At 34.9% G+C, this 19,694-nt stretch overlaps 1 protein-coding gene across 9 annotated transcripts in view; it reads right to left on the reverse strand.

Annotated features, from left to right (window-relative positions):
• Positions 1 to 19,694, reverse strand: part of LOC123524816 (echinoderm microtubule-associated protein-like 2) — an 89,008-nt gene that overhangs the window by 34,387 nt on the left and 34,927 nt on the right. For 6 of the 9 annotated variants that reach the window (XM_053537916.1, XM_053537900.1, XM_053537913.1 and 3 more), the window contains 3 exons: positions 4,552 to 4,611; positions 1,195 to 1,220; positions 444 to 570 (listed from right to left, as the gene is read on the reverse strand). In XM_053537916.1, the coding sequence (XP_053393891.1) occupies positions 444 to 570; positions 1,195 to 1,220; positions 4,552 to 4,611 (213 nt within the window). Of the gene's footprint in view, positions 1 to 443; positions 571 to 1,194; positions 1,221 to 4,551; positions 4,612 to 5,643; positions 5,698 to 16,377; positions 16,675 to 19,694 lie in introns of those variants that run through there. The other 3 variants (XM_053537929.1, XM_053537902.1, XM_053537924.1) reach the window with 3 other exon arrangements.

The raw sequence follows: 19,694 nt of genomic DNA on the forward strand, positions 1-19,694 counted from the left end.
GTAGGGTTTAACATCATATCAACACAATTCAGGTCATAGGTCAACTTTCCACCCTTTGATGATGAAAAAAGACCTTTGGTGACTTTCCGAGCATTTTTTCACCACGGGTGGGCACCTAGATAAATCACAAGCATTCTGTAAGCCAGCTTGATGGTACCACACATGAAAAATTCTATCCCCCAAGAGCCGCAAGTGATTTGCCTCTTGTGATAAACTAGTAACATTTATATGTGTAACAAGTGTGTAACTTAAATTTTCCATTAGCTTCAACACATCCTATTACTTGCCGTTAAAGGGTCCGGTATGAAAATGACTAAAAATCTTTGAAACTTAATCGTTATAATTGAAATTCCCTATCTGAACAATAATTTTATCTGTCTGGGGCATTATGCATCATGGCTGAAAGGTTTCGAAACAATACAATATATACAGTGAAAGGATACACCCATTCCAGCTTGAGTTGATGTTCTGGCGGATTCTGGGCTGCTTTCACATCGTAACAATCAAGTGTTGATGGAGCATACAAGCAAACAGGACGACCCTTCAGGTGCATACGGATGTACCTGTCCTCTGAAAGCAGAATTGTCTTGTAATCAATGGTTATCATATATAAGATCATGTAAAATTCATGCTATACACAGCTGAACTAATTCATTTATAGGTACTTATCTGCAATAACATAATTTTCATCTAATTTCTATTAAATGTACGATAAATTTAGTTTCCATTTGGAGACAAATATGACACAATAGGTATTGTTCAGTGGCATTACAGTTAAGATAAAAAGATACCTTCATTGATAATTTATCATGCAAAAAATAACCCGATATAATCTTTGCAATTTTTTTCAAACCTTAAGATAGTGATCCCTAAATGAAAATTGTACAGTCAAATGCCATTTTGGCATGCTCTGATCCTTACTACATTCTCTGCGAAAGGCAAAAATCACACCGAGTCAAACCTGTCTATATAGGCCACCCTTGGAAAATGAAAACAATGATCTTTGTTGACAGGTGCTCTCACAACACAGGTAAATTTACAATGTAGTTAAATTGGAAGAGAAAATAGAGGCCTTTATAAACAAGTTTTATTGTAGTGACCTTTATTCAGAGGTGGTCTTTAGCTCAGTATGGAGTCAAATGAAATATTGGTCTAATATTTTTTATTCTGTTATTAACTACCATTTATACATACCTTCATCCCATGTTGGTGGTTTGATGCTGAAATAAAAGAAAAAGGAGATTATAAAAATTGAACCGTTATCTCCTTCTCTGCTTACAGTTACTGTCACAATATATATAGATACTGTTATTATAAAATGGTAATATAGTGCCTAAAATGAGCACATAAAATCTACATGTTTAACAAAATCAAATTACTTCATGCATTTACATGCATGATTTACCTAATAAACACAAAATATATAAATACATAATTATGTGTCTCTTAATTATTTACTATAGTTTTGTAGATAATGTTTTTTTTTATAAAGTTTGAGTATACAGTGATGAAACTGTCAAGTTATAATTTAGAGATATAAAAGATAAAAGATACAGATGTAAAGAAGATCTAGAGAATTTCAGCCAGTACTCAGAAAAAGGGTTGAAAAGAGGATTATGGTATTTCAGATTATTAGAAACAGCTAAAAGGCAGAAAGCTATACATGTATCCTTGTTGTGCACTATTTTTTCTTTCCTATAAATTACATCAGCCATTTACATTGCGTGAATTTGCTGAACAGAGTTTGCTGAACAATGTAAAAACTAGAGGTGCTTTTGAGAAAAGCGCATGTCTCCTACAACTGCCTAATCATCTGAATAGTAAGTCTGTTTTTATATACTGTTTACGTGTTGGTGTAAGTGGCCTATTGGTAATTATGTTCAAGGGCCATAATTCCGAAGTGCTTAGGCTGATTTGGCTAGTTCTCGAACTTGTCCGAGGACTTATTGGCAAACACATTTTGTTCAAGTTTGGTGAAGAGCCAATTTTCGGTAATTCAAGGGCCATAATTCCGAAGTGCCTTGTGCGATTTGGCTCACGATCCAAACTGGCTGAGGACTTACGTGCAAACACATTTTGTTCAAGTTTGGTGAAGAGCCAGTTTTCGGTAATACAAGGGCCATAATTCCGAAGTGCCTTGTGCGATTTGGCTCACGATCCAAACTGGCTGAGGACTTATGGTCAAACACATTTTGTTCAAGTTTGGTGAAGACTGGATTTACAGCGCAGACAAGTGGGGCTAAAAGGACTCCTATACTACTAATGATTAGTAGGATAGGGATCCTTTATGTGTCCCAAGATCTGAGCGTTTTTCGATAATTTAATTCCGAAGTGCCTGGGCCGATTTGGCTAGTTATCGAACTTAGCCGAGGACTTATGGTCAAATACATTTTGCTCAAGTTTGGTGAAGATTGGATGAGAAATGTTTGACTCAAGAGTGCAGACAAGATTTGTGACAGAGAGACTGACAGACAGACAGAGTGACAGACAAACACGCGCACACACACACATATAGGAGTAAATCAATATGTCTTCCACACCACTGTGTGGTGGGAGGCATAGCTACTAGAAAGATAGCTGCTTATTACAAGTGGCTGCTTAATTAAAGTGAATTTATGAAGAATATCAGAAGGGGCTTCTAGCACAGTTCTCAGTATATTTTAATTGGCTATAATACACCAAAATGTATGTAAAATTTTAACAAGAGGACCATGATGGTCCTGAATCGCTCACCTCTTCCCACATGACCCAGTTTTGAGTATGACGTCGTTTTTTCTATTATTTGACATAGTGACCTAGTTTTTGAGTTCATGTGACCCAGTCTTGAACTTGACCTAGATATTATCAAGATAAAAATTCTCACTAATTTTCATGAAGATCTCATGAAAAATATGGCCTCTAGAGAGGTCACAAGGTTTTTCTATTTTTATATCTACTGGCCTAGTTTTTGATTGCACGTGACCCAGTTTCGAAACTGACCTAGATATCATCAAGGTGAACATTCAGATCAATTTTCATGAAGATCCATTGAAAAATATGGTCTCTAGAAAGGTCAAAAGATTTCAAACTTGACCTAGATATCATCAAGATGAACACTCAGACCAATTTTCATACAGATCTCATGAAAAATATGGCCTTTAGAGAGGTCACAATGTTTTTCTATTATTTGACCTACTGACCTAGATTTTGAAGGCACATGACCCAGTTTCGAACTTGACCTAGATATCATCAAGATGAACATTCAGACCAACTTTCATACAGATCCCATGAAAAATATGGCCTCTAGAGAGGTCACAAGGTTTTTCTATTATTTGACCTACTGACCTAGTTTTTGGTGGCAGGTGACCCACTTTCGAACTTGACCTAGATATCATCAAGGTGAACATTCTGACCAATTTTCATGAAGATCTCATGAAATTTATGGCCTCTAGAGAGGTCACAAGGTTTTTCTATTTTTAGACCTACTGACCTAGTTTTTGACCGCATGTGACCCAGTTTCGAACCTAACCTAGATATCATCAAGATGAACATTCAGACCAACTTTCATACAGATCCCATGAAAAATATGGCCTTTAGAGAATTCACATGGTTTTTCTATTATTTGACCTACTGACCTAGTTTTTGATGGCACGTGACCCAGTTTCGAACTTGACCTAGATATCATCAAGGTGAACGTTCTGATCAATTTTCATGAAGATCTTGTGAAATATATGGCCTCTAGAGAGGTCACAAGGTTTTTCTATTTTTAGACCTACTGACCTAGTTTTTGAAGGCACGTGACCCAGTTTCGAACTTGACCTAGATATCATCAAGGTGAACATTCTGACCAATTTTCATGGAGATCTTGTGAAATATATGGCCTCTAGAGAGGTCACAAGGTTTTTCTATTTTTAGACCTACTGACCTAGTTTTTGATGGCACGTGACCCAGTTTCGAACTTGACCTAGATATCATCAAGATGAACATTCTGACCAACTTTCATAAAGATCCCATGAAAAATGTGACCTCTAGAGTGGTCACAATCAAAAGTTTACGGACGCACGCACCGACGGACGACGGACACCGCACGATCACAAAAGCTCACCTTGTCACTTTGTGACAGGTGAGCTAAAAATAGTAATGCAAAAATATGCCACCTGTCCATCTTGTATACATTAGACAAGATTTCTTGAGCCAGAAAAGCAACATTCATTTTACGAAAAGAACATGCATTATATTTCATAAAAGTTAAGAAAACTTCTATTGCAAATACCTTTGTAGTAATATGCATGACAAATCACTTCGAGACATTAGACATCACACAGAATAATAAAACATCTGGCACAGCATGCATAAATATCTTGGATAGGTAAGTCCAAAAGAGGACCCAAGAAAAAAACATCATTCTAGGTAAAATACCTACTTGTCAAATAAAAAATTGTACAATAACCTCACAATGGGTTACCTCCCTTTTAGGTTTCAGACCACAATGCACTATTTTAAAATGGCTCAAAAACTGGTTGAGCAGAGCATTCAAATGTTTAGGGAAAGTTAAAGCATGCAGACACTTACTGGGGATTAACAGGTGCCCTTCTGATTTTCCCAAACTTATACATCCTCAAGTTATAGTATCTGTTAGATAGTTATGAACATGAGACTGGTGAAAATCATAAAATTGCTAAAACAGTCCTGTAACTGGGCAAAAACTTACTTCTTGTTCCATAATAAATTAATCCTTTGTATAAAGTTTTAGAATGAAAAACTGAATATTACCATATGATATCAGTAAATGCCCTTTCACATGTTATTGATTAGAATAATATCTAGCATGAATTATTTGGTTTAATTTGGTTGTTGACACTGAAAGTAGGGACAGAACTATTTCTAGAAATGCTGTAAATAAACCTAGCACTAAACTAGCAGATATAAAACAGAAAAACTTGATAAATACAGGCAAACACTATGTCTTTAATAAGTAAATCAAATAAATGTTTCTCTCCAGACACCTTATGCAATGTGCTAATTAAATATCGAGTAATATAGAGTTGTGCTAAAACAAAAGTCAAATTTTAACTTTATAGAAATTTCATAATTTTTTAGAAGTCATAGCAATGACTAAGCTTTCATAAGATGTCCGTAGTTTTCTAGTACTGGAGTATGATTTTACTTAAGAAGCAAATCTTTATACTATCTTTATACTATCCAGAAATTTAGTATTCTGCTACCTGACACAAACTATAAAGGTTCCATATACTGCCCTATAGGTCCTGGGTCTGTATAGGTTACCAGTATGAAGCCAACAAATGTCTGTGACAGGACTAGCATTTACTGAACGTATGACATAGTAAATTCTAATTAGCTTCCTAGAGTACAATACAGCATCCCTGGATAGTAAAGAGTCTCAGGTTAACTTACAGACACCAACATTTATTCTTAGCATGATATAAACTTAGCTTAATGATGAACAGTATAATTATTCACTATAATAACAGTTTTACAGAAATTTCTTGAAACTTTCAAGTCATTTGAGAAATATGAACTTATTTATTAATAGTGTTGAAAACCCGAGAATGAACATTGTTTCTTGGGCTGTTGGTGTCTATAAATTTCCCTCATAAATGTCATGTTAGTATATGGACTGTTCAAACACTGTCAGTGGTTTACCCTTTGGATACTGCATGTTTTATAGGCAAGCTGCCGTGGGAAGTACTAAGACGTCTAGAAAGAAAAATATTAAACAAGATACAATATTTACTGATACACAATACATGCTGATTTTAATGATAAACAAGGACTTGGGTACATTCTTGAATAGAAAACATGTTAAATGACACATTTTACAACACCTGTAGTATATAATTATTAATCATAAAGAGTACAGTGAGCATTAAAATGCCAAGGTCAGTATAAACTTGTTTAAGATTTGTTTTGTTTTTTTATCTTCTGCATGCTTTAGCATTGCTTTATCAAATTTCTAGCTACAAAATATGTTTAACAAGAGATCACAGAGTGATCTTGGCGCCCACCAATGTGCCATTTTTGAGTGTTCCAAATTTCAAGACTTACTGACTAGCTCAAGGTCAAATTTCATTTCCGTACACAACACAAATCTATGCAAGTGGTCCAAATTTGAAGGCTGTAGCTTGAGAAATGTAAAAGTAGGTCACTAGAACAAAATCAAGGTCAAATTTTACTTCGGAATACAAAACTATGCATGTGGTCCAAATTTGAAGCCTGTACCTTCAAAAATGTGAAAGTAGGTCACTAGGTCAATGTAAAGGTCAAAGTTTGTTTCGGTATACAAAACTATGCATGTGGTCCAAATCTGAAGGCTGTAGCTTGAGAAATGTAAAAGTAGGTCACTAGGTCAAAATCAAGGTCAAATTTTATTTCGGAATACAAAACTATGCATGTGGTCCAAATTTGAAGCCTGTACCTTAAAAATGTGAAAGTAGGTCACTAGGTCAATGTAAAGGTCAAAGGTCATTTCAGTACACAAAACTATGCAATTGGTCCAAATTTGAAGGCTGTAGCTTGAGAAATGTAAAAGTAGGTCACTAGGTCAAAATCAAGGTCAAATTTTATTTCAGAATACAAAACTATGCATGTGGTCCAAATTTGAAGCCTGTACCTTCAAAAATGTGAAAGTAGGTCACTAGGTCAATGTCAAGGTCAAAGTTTTTTTCGATACACAAAACTATGCATGTAGTCCAAATTTGAAGGCTGTAGCTTGAGAAATGTGAAAGTAGGTCACTAGGTCAAAATCAATGTCAAATTTCATTTTGAAACAGAAAACTATGCATATGGTCCAAATTTGATGCCTGTACCTTCAAAAATGTGAAAGTAGGTCACTAGGTCAAAATAAAGATCAAAGTTTTTTCCAGTGCACAAAATTATGCATGTGGTCCAAATTTGAAGGCTGTAGCTACAGAAATGTGAAAGTAGGTCACTAGGTCAAAATCAAGGTCAACTCATGTCAAGGTTCATCTTGCCACTCAAAAATATACATGTGGTCCAAGTTTGAATGTTGTAGTTACTGACAAGAACATTTTAAAAGCTTTTCCCTATATAAGTCTATATGAACCATGTGACCCCCGGGGCGGGGCCATATTTAACCCTAGGAGGATAATTTGAACAAACATGGTAGAGAACCACTAGATGATGCTACATTACAAGTATCAAAGCCCTAGGCTTTGTGGTTTGGACAAGAAGATTTTCAAAGTTTTTCCCTATATAAGTCTATGTAAACCATATGACCCCCAGGGCGGGGCCATATTTGACCCTAGGGCATACATGTGATACGTCCCGGATTGTCCGGGATTGTCCCGGAAATTACATACTCATCCCGGTGTCCCGGACAGTCTTAAAATGTCCCGGAAAAATAAAAATACAGGAACAAATGAAAACAATCCCCCAAAAAACTTGTTTTTGTCTATAATTTGTTAAATTTTACACAATAAACAGTCCCCGTTGTCACATTGTTTATTCCTAATCACTTTATGCCCTCGAGCGGGCGAGCGGGACACGTGTTGATTAAGCCTGCTTTGATCACGCGACGATCTTTTGATGACACTGATTAAGTTACAGTCAGTTATTATGATGACCCTGACAGGATTATGCAATCAATAACTGTTTTATGATAGTTAAATTAGTCGTAAATCACTTTGTTTTTAGCACGTTGGCGGTAAAGCTACATGTAGCCTTTATGGAAGAGATTATTGAAAACGGTCAATTAAACGATAATTATTTTAAAAGGTTGTAATTATTTAAGATCTAGATCGATTGTCACACATATTTTAAATTAAAATGCTGAATGCCTTTGCCGACCGACCCATGAAAATTGACCAGACTCCAAATATTTTATATTGTCGATTTTATCTACAAGATTTATTTTATTCCTTTAAGGATTCATTTAATTATTAGATAAATGTTTAAGCTTTAGAATGATACCAAATTAGCAAGAATCTAAATCACGATGACCAGGTTGATTCTTCGTATATCGTAAGTCTCTTCGTAATTCTGTTCACCTCGGGAACGCAATAAATTCACGTGCCGAACTATAGATGTATTACCCGTATACATGTATTTACCTCCCTAAGAAAGCTAGACGACATTTGCCGCAAATTAATACAAGCGAGTGAACAATGTTTAGTCTCGGGAAACTACATGTATATTATGATATTTTTGCATGAAACAGATGAATACCAATGTCACGGTGTATGTCCCGGACAAAAGGTAAAAATCCCGGAAATTTTAACTCAGAATCCCGGAAACGTTCTGAAAAATTATGGCATGTATGCCCTAGGGGTATAATTTGAACAATCTTAGTTGAAGACCACTAGATGATGTCACATACAAAATATCAAAGCCCTAGGCCCTGTGGTTTTGGACAAGAGGTTATTCAAAGTTTTTCCCTATATAAGTCTATATAAACCATGTGACCCCCAGGGCGGGGCCATATTTGACCCCGGAGAAATAATTTGAATCATCTTGGTAGAGGACCACTAGATGATGCTTCATACCAAATATCAAAGCCCTAGGCTCTGTGGTTTTGGACAAGAAGGTTTTCAAAGTTTTTCCCTATATAAATCTATATAAATTATAGAAATAAACAAAGGGCCATAACTCACTCATAAATTGTTGAACCAGTCTGATTTTCAGGGGGACACAACTAGGGTACCAATACATCATTCTGACAAAGTTTGGTCAAAATCCCCCCAGTAGTTTCTGAGGAGATGCGATAACGAGAAATTGTTAACGGACGGACGGACCACGGACGCAGAGTGATTTTAATAGCCCACCATCATCATGATGGTGGGCTAAAAATGACCAAAATTAGATGATGACCTTAATCAAATTTATACTGATTCTATCAAGAAGTTTTGTAGAGATCTGCTGAATGAAACATGAATGTTTTTTTTACAAAACAACAAGAATAATTTCAACATTTTTAAAATATACCTCCTGAAAATGCTTGACAGAAAAATATAAAGATGAAAAAAGGGGAATTGCAGAATTAATGTCTGCTGGGTAACAAGGTTCATTTGAACTGCACTGGAACTGTAGAAGGAGTCGCATTCACAAGGTACAGATTTAGTTGCAATATTGTTGAGTCCATAAGGAGCACAACTGGACATGAAATTTGATGATGTATACATTATTTCATTTGAAGTTGGAGTTGAGCACACAAGGTACAATAGGTAGTTCTTAATTAGCTCATAAACTCAAAATTTTGACAAAAAATAATTGGACAGGAAAGTCCTGATAATATGCACAAACCTACTTCATGTTGGTGATGTATACCATGTGTTACTGGTGAGCAAACAAGGTACAGATCATCAGATGTAGCTGTAATATGGCAAGGTCAGATAAAGGGGGCATAACTCAATAATAATAATTTGACAAGAAAGTCCTTATAATATGTGCATATCCATGTTAATAGTGTATACCAAAGTTCATTTGAACTAGCTTAAAACTGTGGATGTTGAGTATACAAGGAAGTGTGATGGACAGACTGATGGACATACATACAGATGGAATGACAGAAGGACAGACAGTTAAAAACCTATAACTATGTCTTCAACACAAGTGGCATAAAAATAACTAAACTTCCCTAACCAACAAAAACTCAAGTGTACAGTGAAATGACAAATATATCCAACAACTGCTGTTTAAATAAACAATTCAATAACTCTAAGATATAAAAGCTCTGTCTGAAAAATTCTAAGCTAAAACCGGGAGAAATAAAAAGAGACTGCATCTTAAATATTCCATCAGATGCTAGATAAAAGACCGAACCTTTTACAAATTAACAAACAAATCAGCCTTTATGATAGTAAGCCTTCACCTTGCCAATACTTTATTATGAACAACACAAATACCAAGGATGAATTTAACATAAGGAATACAAACAAGAGATCACAGAGTGATCTTGGCGCCCACCAATGTGCCATTTTTGTGTGTTCCAAATTTCAAGACTTATTGACTAGCTCAAGGTCAAATTTCATTTCCGTACACAACACTGTGCATGTGGTCTAAATTTGAAAGCTGTAGCTTGAGAAATGTGAAAGTAGGTCACTAGATCAATTTCAAGGACAAAGTTCTTTGTACACAAAACTATGCATGTGCATAATGTTTGAAGACTGTAGTTTGAGAAAATTGAAAGTAGGTCACTAGGTCAATCTTAAGGTCAAAGTTTATTTCGGTACACAAAACTATGCAAGTGGTCCAAATTTTAAGGCTGTAGCTTCAGAAATGTGAAAGTAGGTCACTAGGTCAAAATCAAGGTCAAACTTCACTTCAGAACACAAATCTATGCATGTGGTCCAAATTTGAAGCCTGTACCTTCAAAAATGTGAAAGTAGGTCACTAGGTCAATGTCAAGGTCAAAGTTTGTTTCGGTACACAATCCTATTCATGTGGTCTAAATTTGAAGCCTGTAGCTACAGATATGTGAAAGTAGGTCACTAGGTCAATCTTAAGGTCAAAGTTCATTTCAGTACACAAAACTATGCAAGTGGTCCAAATTTGAAGGCTATAGCTTGAGAAATGTGAAAGTAGGTCACTGGGTCAAAATCAAGGTCAAATTTTATTTCGGAATACAAAACTATGCATGGGGTCCAAATTTGAAGCCTGTACCTTCAAAAATGTGAAAGTAGGTCACTAGGTCAATGTCAAGGTCAAAGTTTATTTCAGTGCACAAAACTATGCATGTGGTCCAAATTTGAAGGTTGTAGCTACAGAAATGTGAAAGTAGGTCACTAGGTCAAAATCAAGGTCAACTCATGTCAAGGTTCATCTTGCCACTCAAAACCATATATGTGGTCCAAATCTGAATGTTGTAGGTTATTGACAAAAAGTTTTTAAAAGCTTTTCCCTATATAAGTCTATATGAACCATGTGACCCCCAGAGGGGCCATATTTGACCCTAGGGGGATAATTTTAACAAACTTGGTAGAGAACCACTAGACGATGCTACATTACAAATATCAAAGCCCTAGGCTTTGTGGTTTGGACAAGAAGATTTTCAAAGTTTTTCCCTATATAAGTCTATGTAAACCATGTGACCCCCGGGGCGGGGCCATATTTGACCCTAGGGAGATAATTTGAACAATCTTAGTAGAAGACCACTAGATGATGTCACATACAAAATATCAAAGCCCTAGGCCCTGTGGTTTTGGACAAGAGGTTTTTCAAAGTTTTTCCCTATGTAAGTCTATATAAACCATGTGACCCCCGGGGCGGGGCCATATTAGACCCCAGGGAAATAATTTGAATCATCTTGGTAGAGTACCACTAGATGATGCTTCATACCAAATATCAAAGCTTTAGGCTCTGTGGTTTTGGGCAAGAAGATTTTCAAAGTTTTTCCCTATATAAATCTATGTAAATTACAGAAATAAACAAAGGGCCATAACTTACTAAAAAATTGTTGAACCAGTCTGATTTTCAGGGGGACACAACTAGGGTACCAATACATCATTCTGACAAAGTTTGGTCAAAATCCCCCTGGTAGTTTCTGAGGAGATGCGATAACGAGAAATTGTTAACGGAAGGACGGACGGACGGAAGGACGACAGACCACGGACGCAGAGTTATTTGAATAGCCAACCATCTGATGATGGTGGGCTAATAAAATCATAGAAAAGCAACATTAAATGTTAAAATGCAATAACAAAATGGAAAATATTTTATCCACTTTATTTTGGGGAGAAGGTATCTTGTGAAAGTCCATAATGGAACATCAGTTCAGAGATGCATCAAAAGCGCATTCCTTTCTTTCATGCAATGGTGGATTATTTTAAGAAATATTCTCAAATTCAATGCTCAAAACACCATAAGAGTATCTTTAGCCGAACTTACCTTTCAAGAAATTTGAAACTATATCATACAATTAAAAGTAAAGTTGCTATCTTTAACAACCACATATAAGACAAACAACAACAACAACAACTAACGGCCCCTAGAAATAGACTCAGAAGCATGTACAGTACTGCTAAATCATAATTATCTCCATGTAATATCAAAGACACAAATTATCGAAAAAATAAATATCTCAGAAAGGAGACATGGACATAATCTAGAAAACAAAAACAATGAGCAAATAAACCTACTTTCTTCTTCTCTTGAATTTGCTTTCATACACTCCTTTTATTTCTTTCTGCAAGTCAACAAATATTCCTCCTTTTTTTGTCTTATTATTACTTCCTTTCTTAGAGTTAGTTCGGGCTTTGTTAACATGTACATTCTCCTTTATGGCAAGGTCTTTTATTTCTTTTTCTAATTCTGTTACTTTTTCTACATTACTGTGCTCAGACCTTTTATTAACAATTTTATTTTCAATGAAAACTGAAGTTTGTCCAGTACTACGAATTTTTATATTTAAAGTGTCTTTTTCAGTAGTCTTGATTACTACTTCATTTTTTATATCTATTTTGTTTGTTTGCTGATTTTCAGATAATTTTATATCCCCATTTTCGTGAATGGTTTGGGCAATATACTCACTGTTATTCTGTTCAAGGTCTTGATTTACCTCATTTTCATTTCTACATTTTTCTTGGCTAATTTCCATGTTACTATCTGTCCCAGCTTTCGCAGCTGTTGGGTCTATCATAACAGAAGCTTTTAATTCATCTGTTGTAGAATTGCTTGATTCTGCTCTATTAGAAGTTGTGGTAGAGTTATTGTCTGCAACAACTTGAATGTTGTTATTGTTACTTTCCTTACAGACCTCTGCATCATCCCCATCCACTTTTTCAGACTCAACAAACTTGGCATTTATACCTAATTCTGCATTGTTGTTGACACCGTTTTCTGAACTACTGACATTTTCATTTTTTGCTTCAAATGAACTGTGTTTTTCTATTTTTGAATCAGTTTGCTCACTCTTCTCCTCTATTGTTCTGTCATGTTCCCCTTGGCTCAATTCTATATCTTTAACTGCACTATCTTCCTCAACTACATTTTTATCTTGTGTATCTTTAAGTTCCTCTTCATTACTTTTTGACTGAATGTTATTAGTCATTTCAATTTTCACTGTTGTCTCTGATTTTATTTCTACCGCCTCATTTTTGTGTCCATTGTCTTTACTTCTTTCATTTACTCCTTTGGTTCCATTTTCTCCATTTTTATTTGTATCAGACTGACCATTACCTTGAGTACTTAATTCGCTGTGTTCTTCTTCAGATGTTTTAGTTGATGTTTCCTTATTACTATCAACTGAGTTCACATTTACAGCTAGTTCTACAGTTTGGTTATTTTCCTTCAGATGCATATCATTTTCAGTATTGTCTGTATCTGTCTTGACAGTTTCATCATGTATGTTAACAGCTATAATGTCTTCCTTGTTTACTTTGTTTTCATCATCAGTAAGGACATTATTTTCTGATTCATGTTCCTTTAGCAATTCACCATGAGTACTATCTTTTGTTCCATTTATGTTTACTTCTGAACTTATCTCGACTAGTTCCTCCTTACTTCCAGGTTGGTCTTCTTTACTAAAATTTTCCCCAGTTTCACTGCCTCGTTCTTCAATATTCTCAGTAATTTCTGGAATATTTTCTACATTGTTTGATTTGTTATCTTGTTTGATTTCTTGGGCAATTTCTTCACTTGTCACTTTAATAACGTCAGCACTTGACACACCATCTGTCACATTCTTAGGTTTTCCATCAGATTCTTTTTCAGTTGCTCTATTTGTCACACTAACGGTTTCTCCCTCAGCCATTTTTATACTTTCTCTATCATTATTTTTGTTTTCTTCTTCGTTTGTTTCTTGAGCAATTTCTTCAGCAACCACTTTGGCAGACCCTCTGCCAATATCATTAGATCCTACTTCACTGGCTTCTTTCAGCTGTGCATCATCTCCATCAGTAATGTCTGTAACAACTGCATCAGTCCCAGCAGTTTCTTTAGTTGTTTGATCATGTGCATTATCTACTGGTATGTCTGCAGTGTTTGTTTTGTTTTCATCATTACTAAGGGAGTTACCCTTCAATCCTAGCTCTTGTGCATTCTTTTCATCACTGGCTACCTGATCATTTTGTTTTCCTGCTTCTTGTTCTCCGGAAAACCCACCTTTTGCTTCAGTTTTGTTAACATCTGTTCCAGTATGTGTTTTTGTATCTGTTTCTTCATCAGTTGTCCCAGAAGAATCTTTAACAGTTTTGTCATCCATCACTTTAGCTGTTTCTACACTTAATGCACCCACTTTAGTATCTTCCTTTTAATTTCCCTTATCTCCTTTTGATTCAAGAGAGGGTTGAAAATTACTTTCCTCATTCGTTTCTATAACAAGTGACTTGTAATAATATGCAAATAGTTTTCTGTTACATATATCTGTTATAAATGCTTTAAAATGCTTCTAAGAAATTGTTTACACAATACAAATCTGGCTAAGACTGATACAAAACTTGAGGGAAAACACATTAAAAAAGTTGAAAATTGAAGCGAAGGAATGACAAAAGAGAATTTGAAATGACTTTCTTATAAATATTACAAACAAGACTTCACAATTTTACTGACAATATATTTCTCTAATTGATTTTACTTTCATTTGTTTAAAGTCAAAGAAATGGGAACTGAGACCAAAGGACATGAAGCAGGAAACAGAAAAGTTAATTGATGAAAAGTAAGAACATAAAACATTCTCCAGCTCTCATAAACTTTGTCACAGGCTGTTAAGCTAGCTTAAAGTGAGATATGTATTGGGTAGAAACAGAGTTTGTTTGTACAGTTGGCATCCAGTTGTTATGTATAATTGATGGCATATAGTTTCCTCTGGGACCTGGTTCTCAACTGTTGATTTCTGTTTATGCATATCAGTGTCCAATATCACTGAACTGGAGGCAATTATCAGCAAGATAAAATGCTGTGGTATTTTCAGAAATGGCATGCTGTGAAACCTAACTAAGACATATAGCAGCATTAGATGATTAAAATAAATGCAATAGTTCATGTATATATAAATTGCAATTTGATTTCTATATGTGTGTAGCTTGTTTTTTTTTGTGTGTACCAGTATTTTTTTTTGGCAAACTGTACATAAATGATATCATTTTTAAATTAATAGGTCTTCAAAGACAGATTTTTGTAAGTTAAAGATGAACTCAACTTAAATGGCACCACTTAGCCCGGCTACAGGCTGGAAATCTTTTTCAATTTTTCAGGGTTATTTTTTTTTATTTCTACTTGTTTCCTTTTTTGCAATAACAGCAATTCCCTTTTAACTCTGATAGTGTTTTGAAATGAAAAGGGGCAAAATTATAATTATCTCCAAATGAAAAAAAAAGCAACAACAAACAAATGGTCTGATCTAGACACCTGAAAGCAAAATTTAAAAGAAAAAAGAATGTAATACATTAGACAGTACTGTTTCTTCTACTGTCTTATTAAGCAAAGATGGGTTGCATGAACTATAATTTCCTTACAAAAACGTACCCCTTTACTTTATACATCAAGGTGTGCCCTCTTATTATCATACAGCATACTCTCTGGAATCCAGGCACCCCCATCCCCCACTGCACTCACAATATGAATTTATGCATTTAATATTCATGTTATTCAACTTATTGTGAATGATTTAGGAGTTTACGGCTATGGGCTCATTTTCTTTCCAAATAAATACAATATTATGATATCAACACAGCTTTTATAGTAATCAGATTATTTGTGGGGTGTTTTTTTGTTAGCAATATGAAAATAAATAAAATATACATGAATAACTACTACCAAATATAAAAAGAAAAAGGTCTGTAAAACTAAACAAATACACACAAAATATCAAAATCTTCACTCATTTTAATACTTTGATGTAGATTTTCACTTAATATTGTTGGTAATAAATTGAAACTGGCTATATCAAACCCATTCAGACACACAAGTAAATTACATCCGCTTAATAAAGTGTGGTATATACTGTATATGATACATAAACAGTCATACAACTTTCAAAAAGATCGTCCACAAAGACAGCATTGTTCATACACAATTTTTGCAACAGATACGCCTTTAAATTAAAACTTGTTTTTATCAATTTGTTATACAAAAAAGAGAGGATGTGACATTTAATTAAAGATTGATACTTGATCATTATTTGAGACACTGATGCAAAACTGCTGTATCTTGTTCATTATTCACATAGTATATTTATCATTTTATGAAACATGCGAGCAAAAACTGGCGAGCTCCTTAACATCTGATTACATTATCCTTTTAGCATACATACATAGAAATGATTCATTCTGGCAAAAACTACACAAACCTATCCCTGTATTGTTGAGAACATATACATGTTGAAATTACCTGATCTGACAAGGAAAAACTTGCAGATTTCTATATACATGCATAAAATACAACAGCTGTAACATTATTCAATATAAATAAATTGATTTCACTCACTGTGACTTTGATCTTCTTTTAGACATGCTTGTTATCCTTCTCTATCAGACTATGATAAAACTTAATCAAACTAAACAGTTTCTTGTTTTATTAAACACCTTCTGAAAATGTAAGAACTTATTCCACACGAGAAATTATTTCTCAGGTAACTGGTCACTCCTGTATGAACAGACGGTCAAGCAGCAGACGTTGGACACAGACACCTCTGCAGTAGACGACAAAAGTAACTGTGACTATAAATGTCACATTCCAAGTAAATCAATGCTGGTCACAGTTAATCACTTGTTTTGTATGTAAATATACTATAGTTACCATGTAAACTGTAACTGTTCACTGACACTTCCCCATTAATTAGTAATTACAACTGTACTTGCGTCTATTCAACCATACAGATGTAATGAAAACACTCGAGCATGCAAGGAAAAAGTGCTTCAGGTTATTTTCAGAAAGTTTTTGATCATGTGATCATATCATGTGATAAATGCATCAAATATTTCTGCAAAGTTAATTATGACTTATATATATTCAGAACCAATGAACAACTTCTCAGTGCATTTTCTACTTTATAATGACAGCAGCAAATCATTTTTTTTAATAAACTATAACAATGAATAATTGAAATTAAATAGAAGGAAAGGAAATTCCTGATCTCTTCAATCATGTAAACGCATTTACAGGGACTGTTTATTAGAAAAACATGTTTGTGATGATTGTTTGTTGATGATGTTGAGCCAAAACAGCAACTTCTTCCATACAAAGCAAACTGGTATCACATAACATTGCTCAATTGTTCCATCAATTGTCCACTGAGCCAATGCGGAGGAGGAAGCTTGTACTTGGGCAAGATCGAGTTATGAAAGGCACTTTGTCATGAATCAAGACCTTTGCTGAATTTTCAAATGTTACAACCACATAGACTGGGGTCATATGTGTAAGCCTTGTTAAGCCAAGTTGCCCAGCTATTTTATGTACTGGTAATATTTTCACAAATATATAAAATGTCCCATTTCCTTTAATGTCACAGAGTGAGAGAAATGTGCAGCCAGACCGGGACTCGAACCCAGGGCCTCGGAATACCGTTCCGATACTCTACCGACTCAGCTACCCGGCCACCAATACATTTTCTTCCTGTTTTAATAATCAAGTCCTATACCGTGACATTAAGTTGTCTTAGTTCAAACCTTTTACCAGTTTCATTAATTATGCATACTATTGATAGTGTTTCCAATAAACATTATATAGAAAATCAATTAGCAATATTCCAGTAGTATCTGGGGAACGCTTGCCCAGCACACTGGAGATAAGCATCCAGACTCATCTAGGCCTTTATTTGTATTCAATATTTCATACAACCTCAATGTAAAAGAAGAAAATATCTCAAACAAGAGGGCCATGAAGGCCCTGTATCGCTCACCTGACCTACAGACCTAAAGATCATTAAGATTAACATTCTGACCAAGTTTCATTAAGATATGGTCATAAATGTGGCCTCTAAAGTGTTAACTAGCCATTCCTTTGATTTGACCCCGTGACCTAGTTTTTGACCCGATATGACCCAGATTCAAACTTGACCTAAAGATCATCAAGTTTAACATTCTGACTAAGTTTCATGAATATACAGTCATAAATGTGGCCTCTAGAGTGTTAACAAGGTTTTCCTTTGATATGACCTAGTGACCTAGTTTTTGACCCCAACTGACCCAGATTTAAACTTGACCTAAAGATCATCAAGATTAACATTCTGACAAAGTTTCATTAAGATATGGTCATAAATGTGGCCTCTAAAATGTTAACTAGCTTTTCCTTTGATTTGACCTGGTGACCTAGTTTTTGACCCAACATGACCCAGATTCAAACTTGCCCTAAAGATCATCAAGTTTAACATTCTGACTAAGTTTCATGAAGATAAGTCATAAATATGGCCTCTACAGTGTTAACAAGCTTTTCCTTTGATCTGACCTAGTGACCTAGTTTTTGACCCCACCTGACCCAGATTTACACTTGACATTAAGATCATCAAGATTAACATTCTGACCAAGTTTCATTATGATATGGTCATAAATGTGGCCTCTACAGTGTAAACTAGCTTTTCCTTTGATTTGACCTGGTGACCTAGTTTTTGATCCTACATGACCCAGATTCAAACTGGACCTTAAGATCATCAAGATTAACATTCTGGTCAAGTTTCATTAAGATTGGGCCAAAATTGTGACCTCTAGAGTGTTAACAAGCTTTTCCTTTGATTTGACCTGGTGACCTAGTTTTTGACCCCAGATGACCCAATATCAAACTCGTCCAAGATTTTATTGAGGGTAACATTCTGACCAAGTTTCATTAAGATTGGGCCAAAAATGTGACCTCTAGAGTGTTAACAAGCTTTTCCTTTGATTTGACCTGATGACCTAGTTTTTGATCCCAGATGACCCAATATCGAACTCGTGCAAGATTTTATTGAGGGTAACATTCTGACCAAGTTTCATTAAGATTGGGCCAAAAATGTGACCTCTATAGTGTTAACAATGATGTGGATTAGAAACATTGTTTTGGGTGTAGAACTTTTCATGTGAGAAATGTATCTGTACATCTCTATATGGTATAAAGATGGCAAAAAGTTGGGGAAGAAAATATTGTTAGTTGCTCTAAACAAGTTCACAATATTTGAGTTTTATTATACATATAAATTGTCTTAGAGCATTTAAGCAAACATGGATTATTTTCCATGTGAAAACAACAAACTATCTTTGAAAGAAATACATTCAGTTTTTATACATAACAGTTTATCTTTCTTAAACAGAAATTTCGCCCTCTCTTCTTGGTTTTGAAATATGACACTGTATATTCAACTCCTTCCCTATTTCTGTTTTATTACAAGTTGGTCTACATGCAGTAGTCTTCAGTTTAAACAGATACAAGTTGATCTTTCTTCTTTTGGGGCACCGGTATTTTGAAAAGATAAAGTTTATCTTCTTTCTTTTAGGGTACCAGTATGCTGAAAAGGTATAGTTTTATCCTGTTCCTTTTGCAGTATGTTGAATGGTTATCATTTTATCTTCTTTCATGTAGAGTGTGTTGAAAAGATACAAATATTCATCTCCCTTCTTCATGTACAGTAAGTAAATCTTTATTTTCATCTTCTAAATAACCCACCGGTACAGTATATTTCTATTTAAGACTAGATACATTGATAAACTATTTTCCTCCGTACCACTAGTTTATTTTGAGCAAACTTTTTCTTTTCCATGAAGTGTTGTGTGTCCCTGTCCATTCCAAAGCAACTACTTTCTGTTTCATGTTAGACAACTACATCTGAACAACTG

The sequence above is a fragment of the Mercenaria mercenaria genome, chromosome 1, assembly GCF_021730395.1.
Source record: "Mercenaria mercenaria strain notata chromosome 1, MADL_Memer_1, whole genome shotgun sequence".
NCBI lineage: Eukaryota > Metazoa > Mollusca > Bivalvia > Venerida > Veneridae > Mercenaria > Mercenaria mercenaria.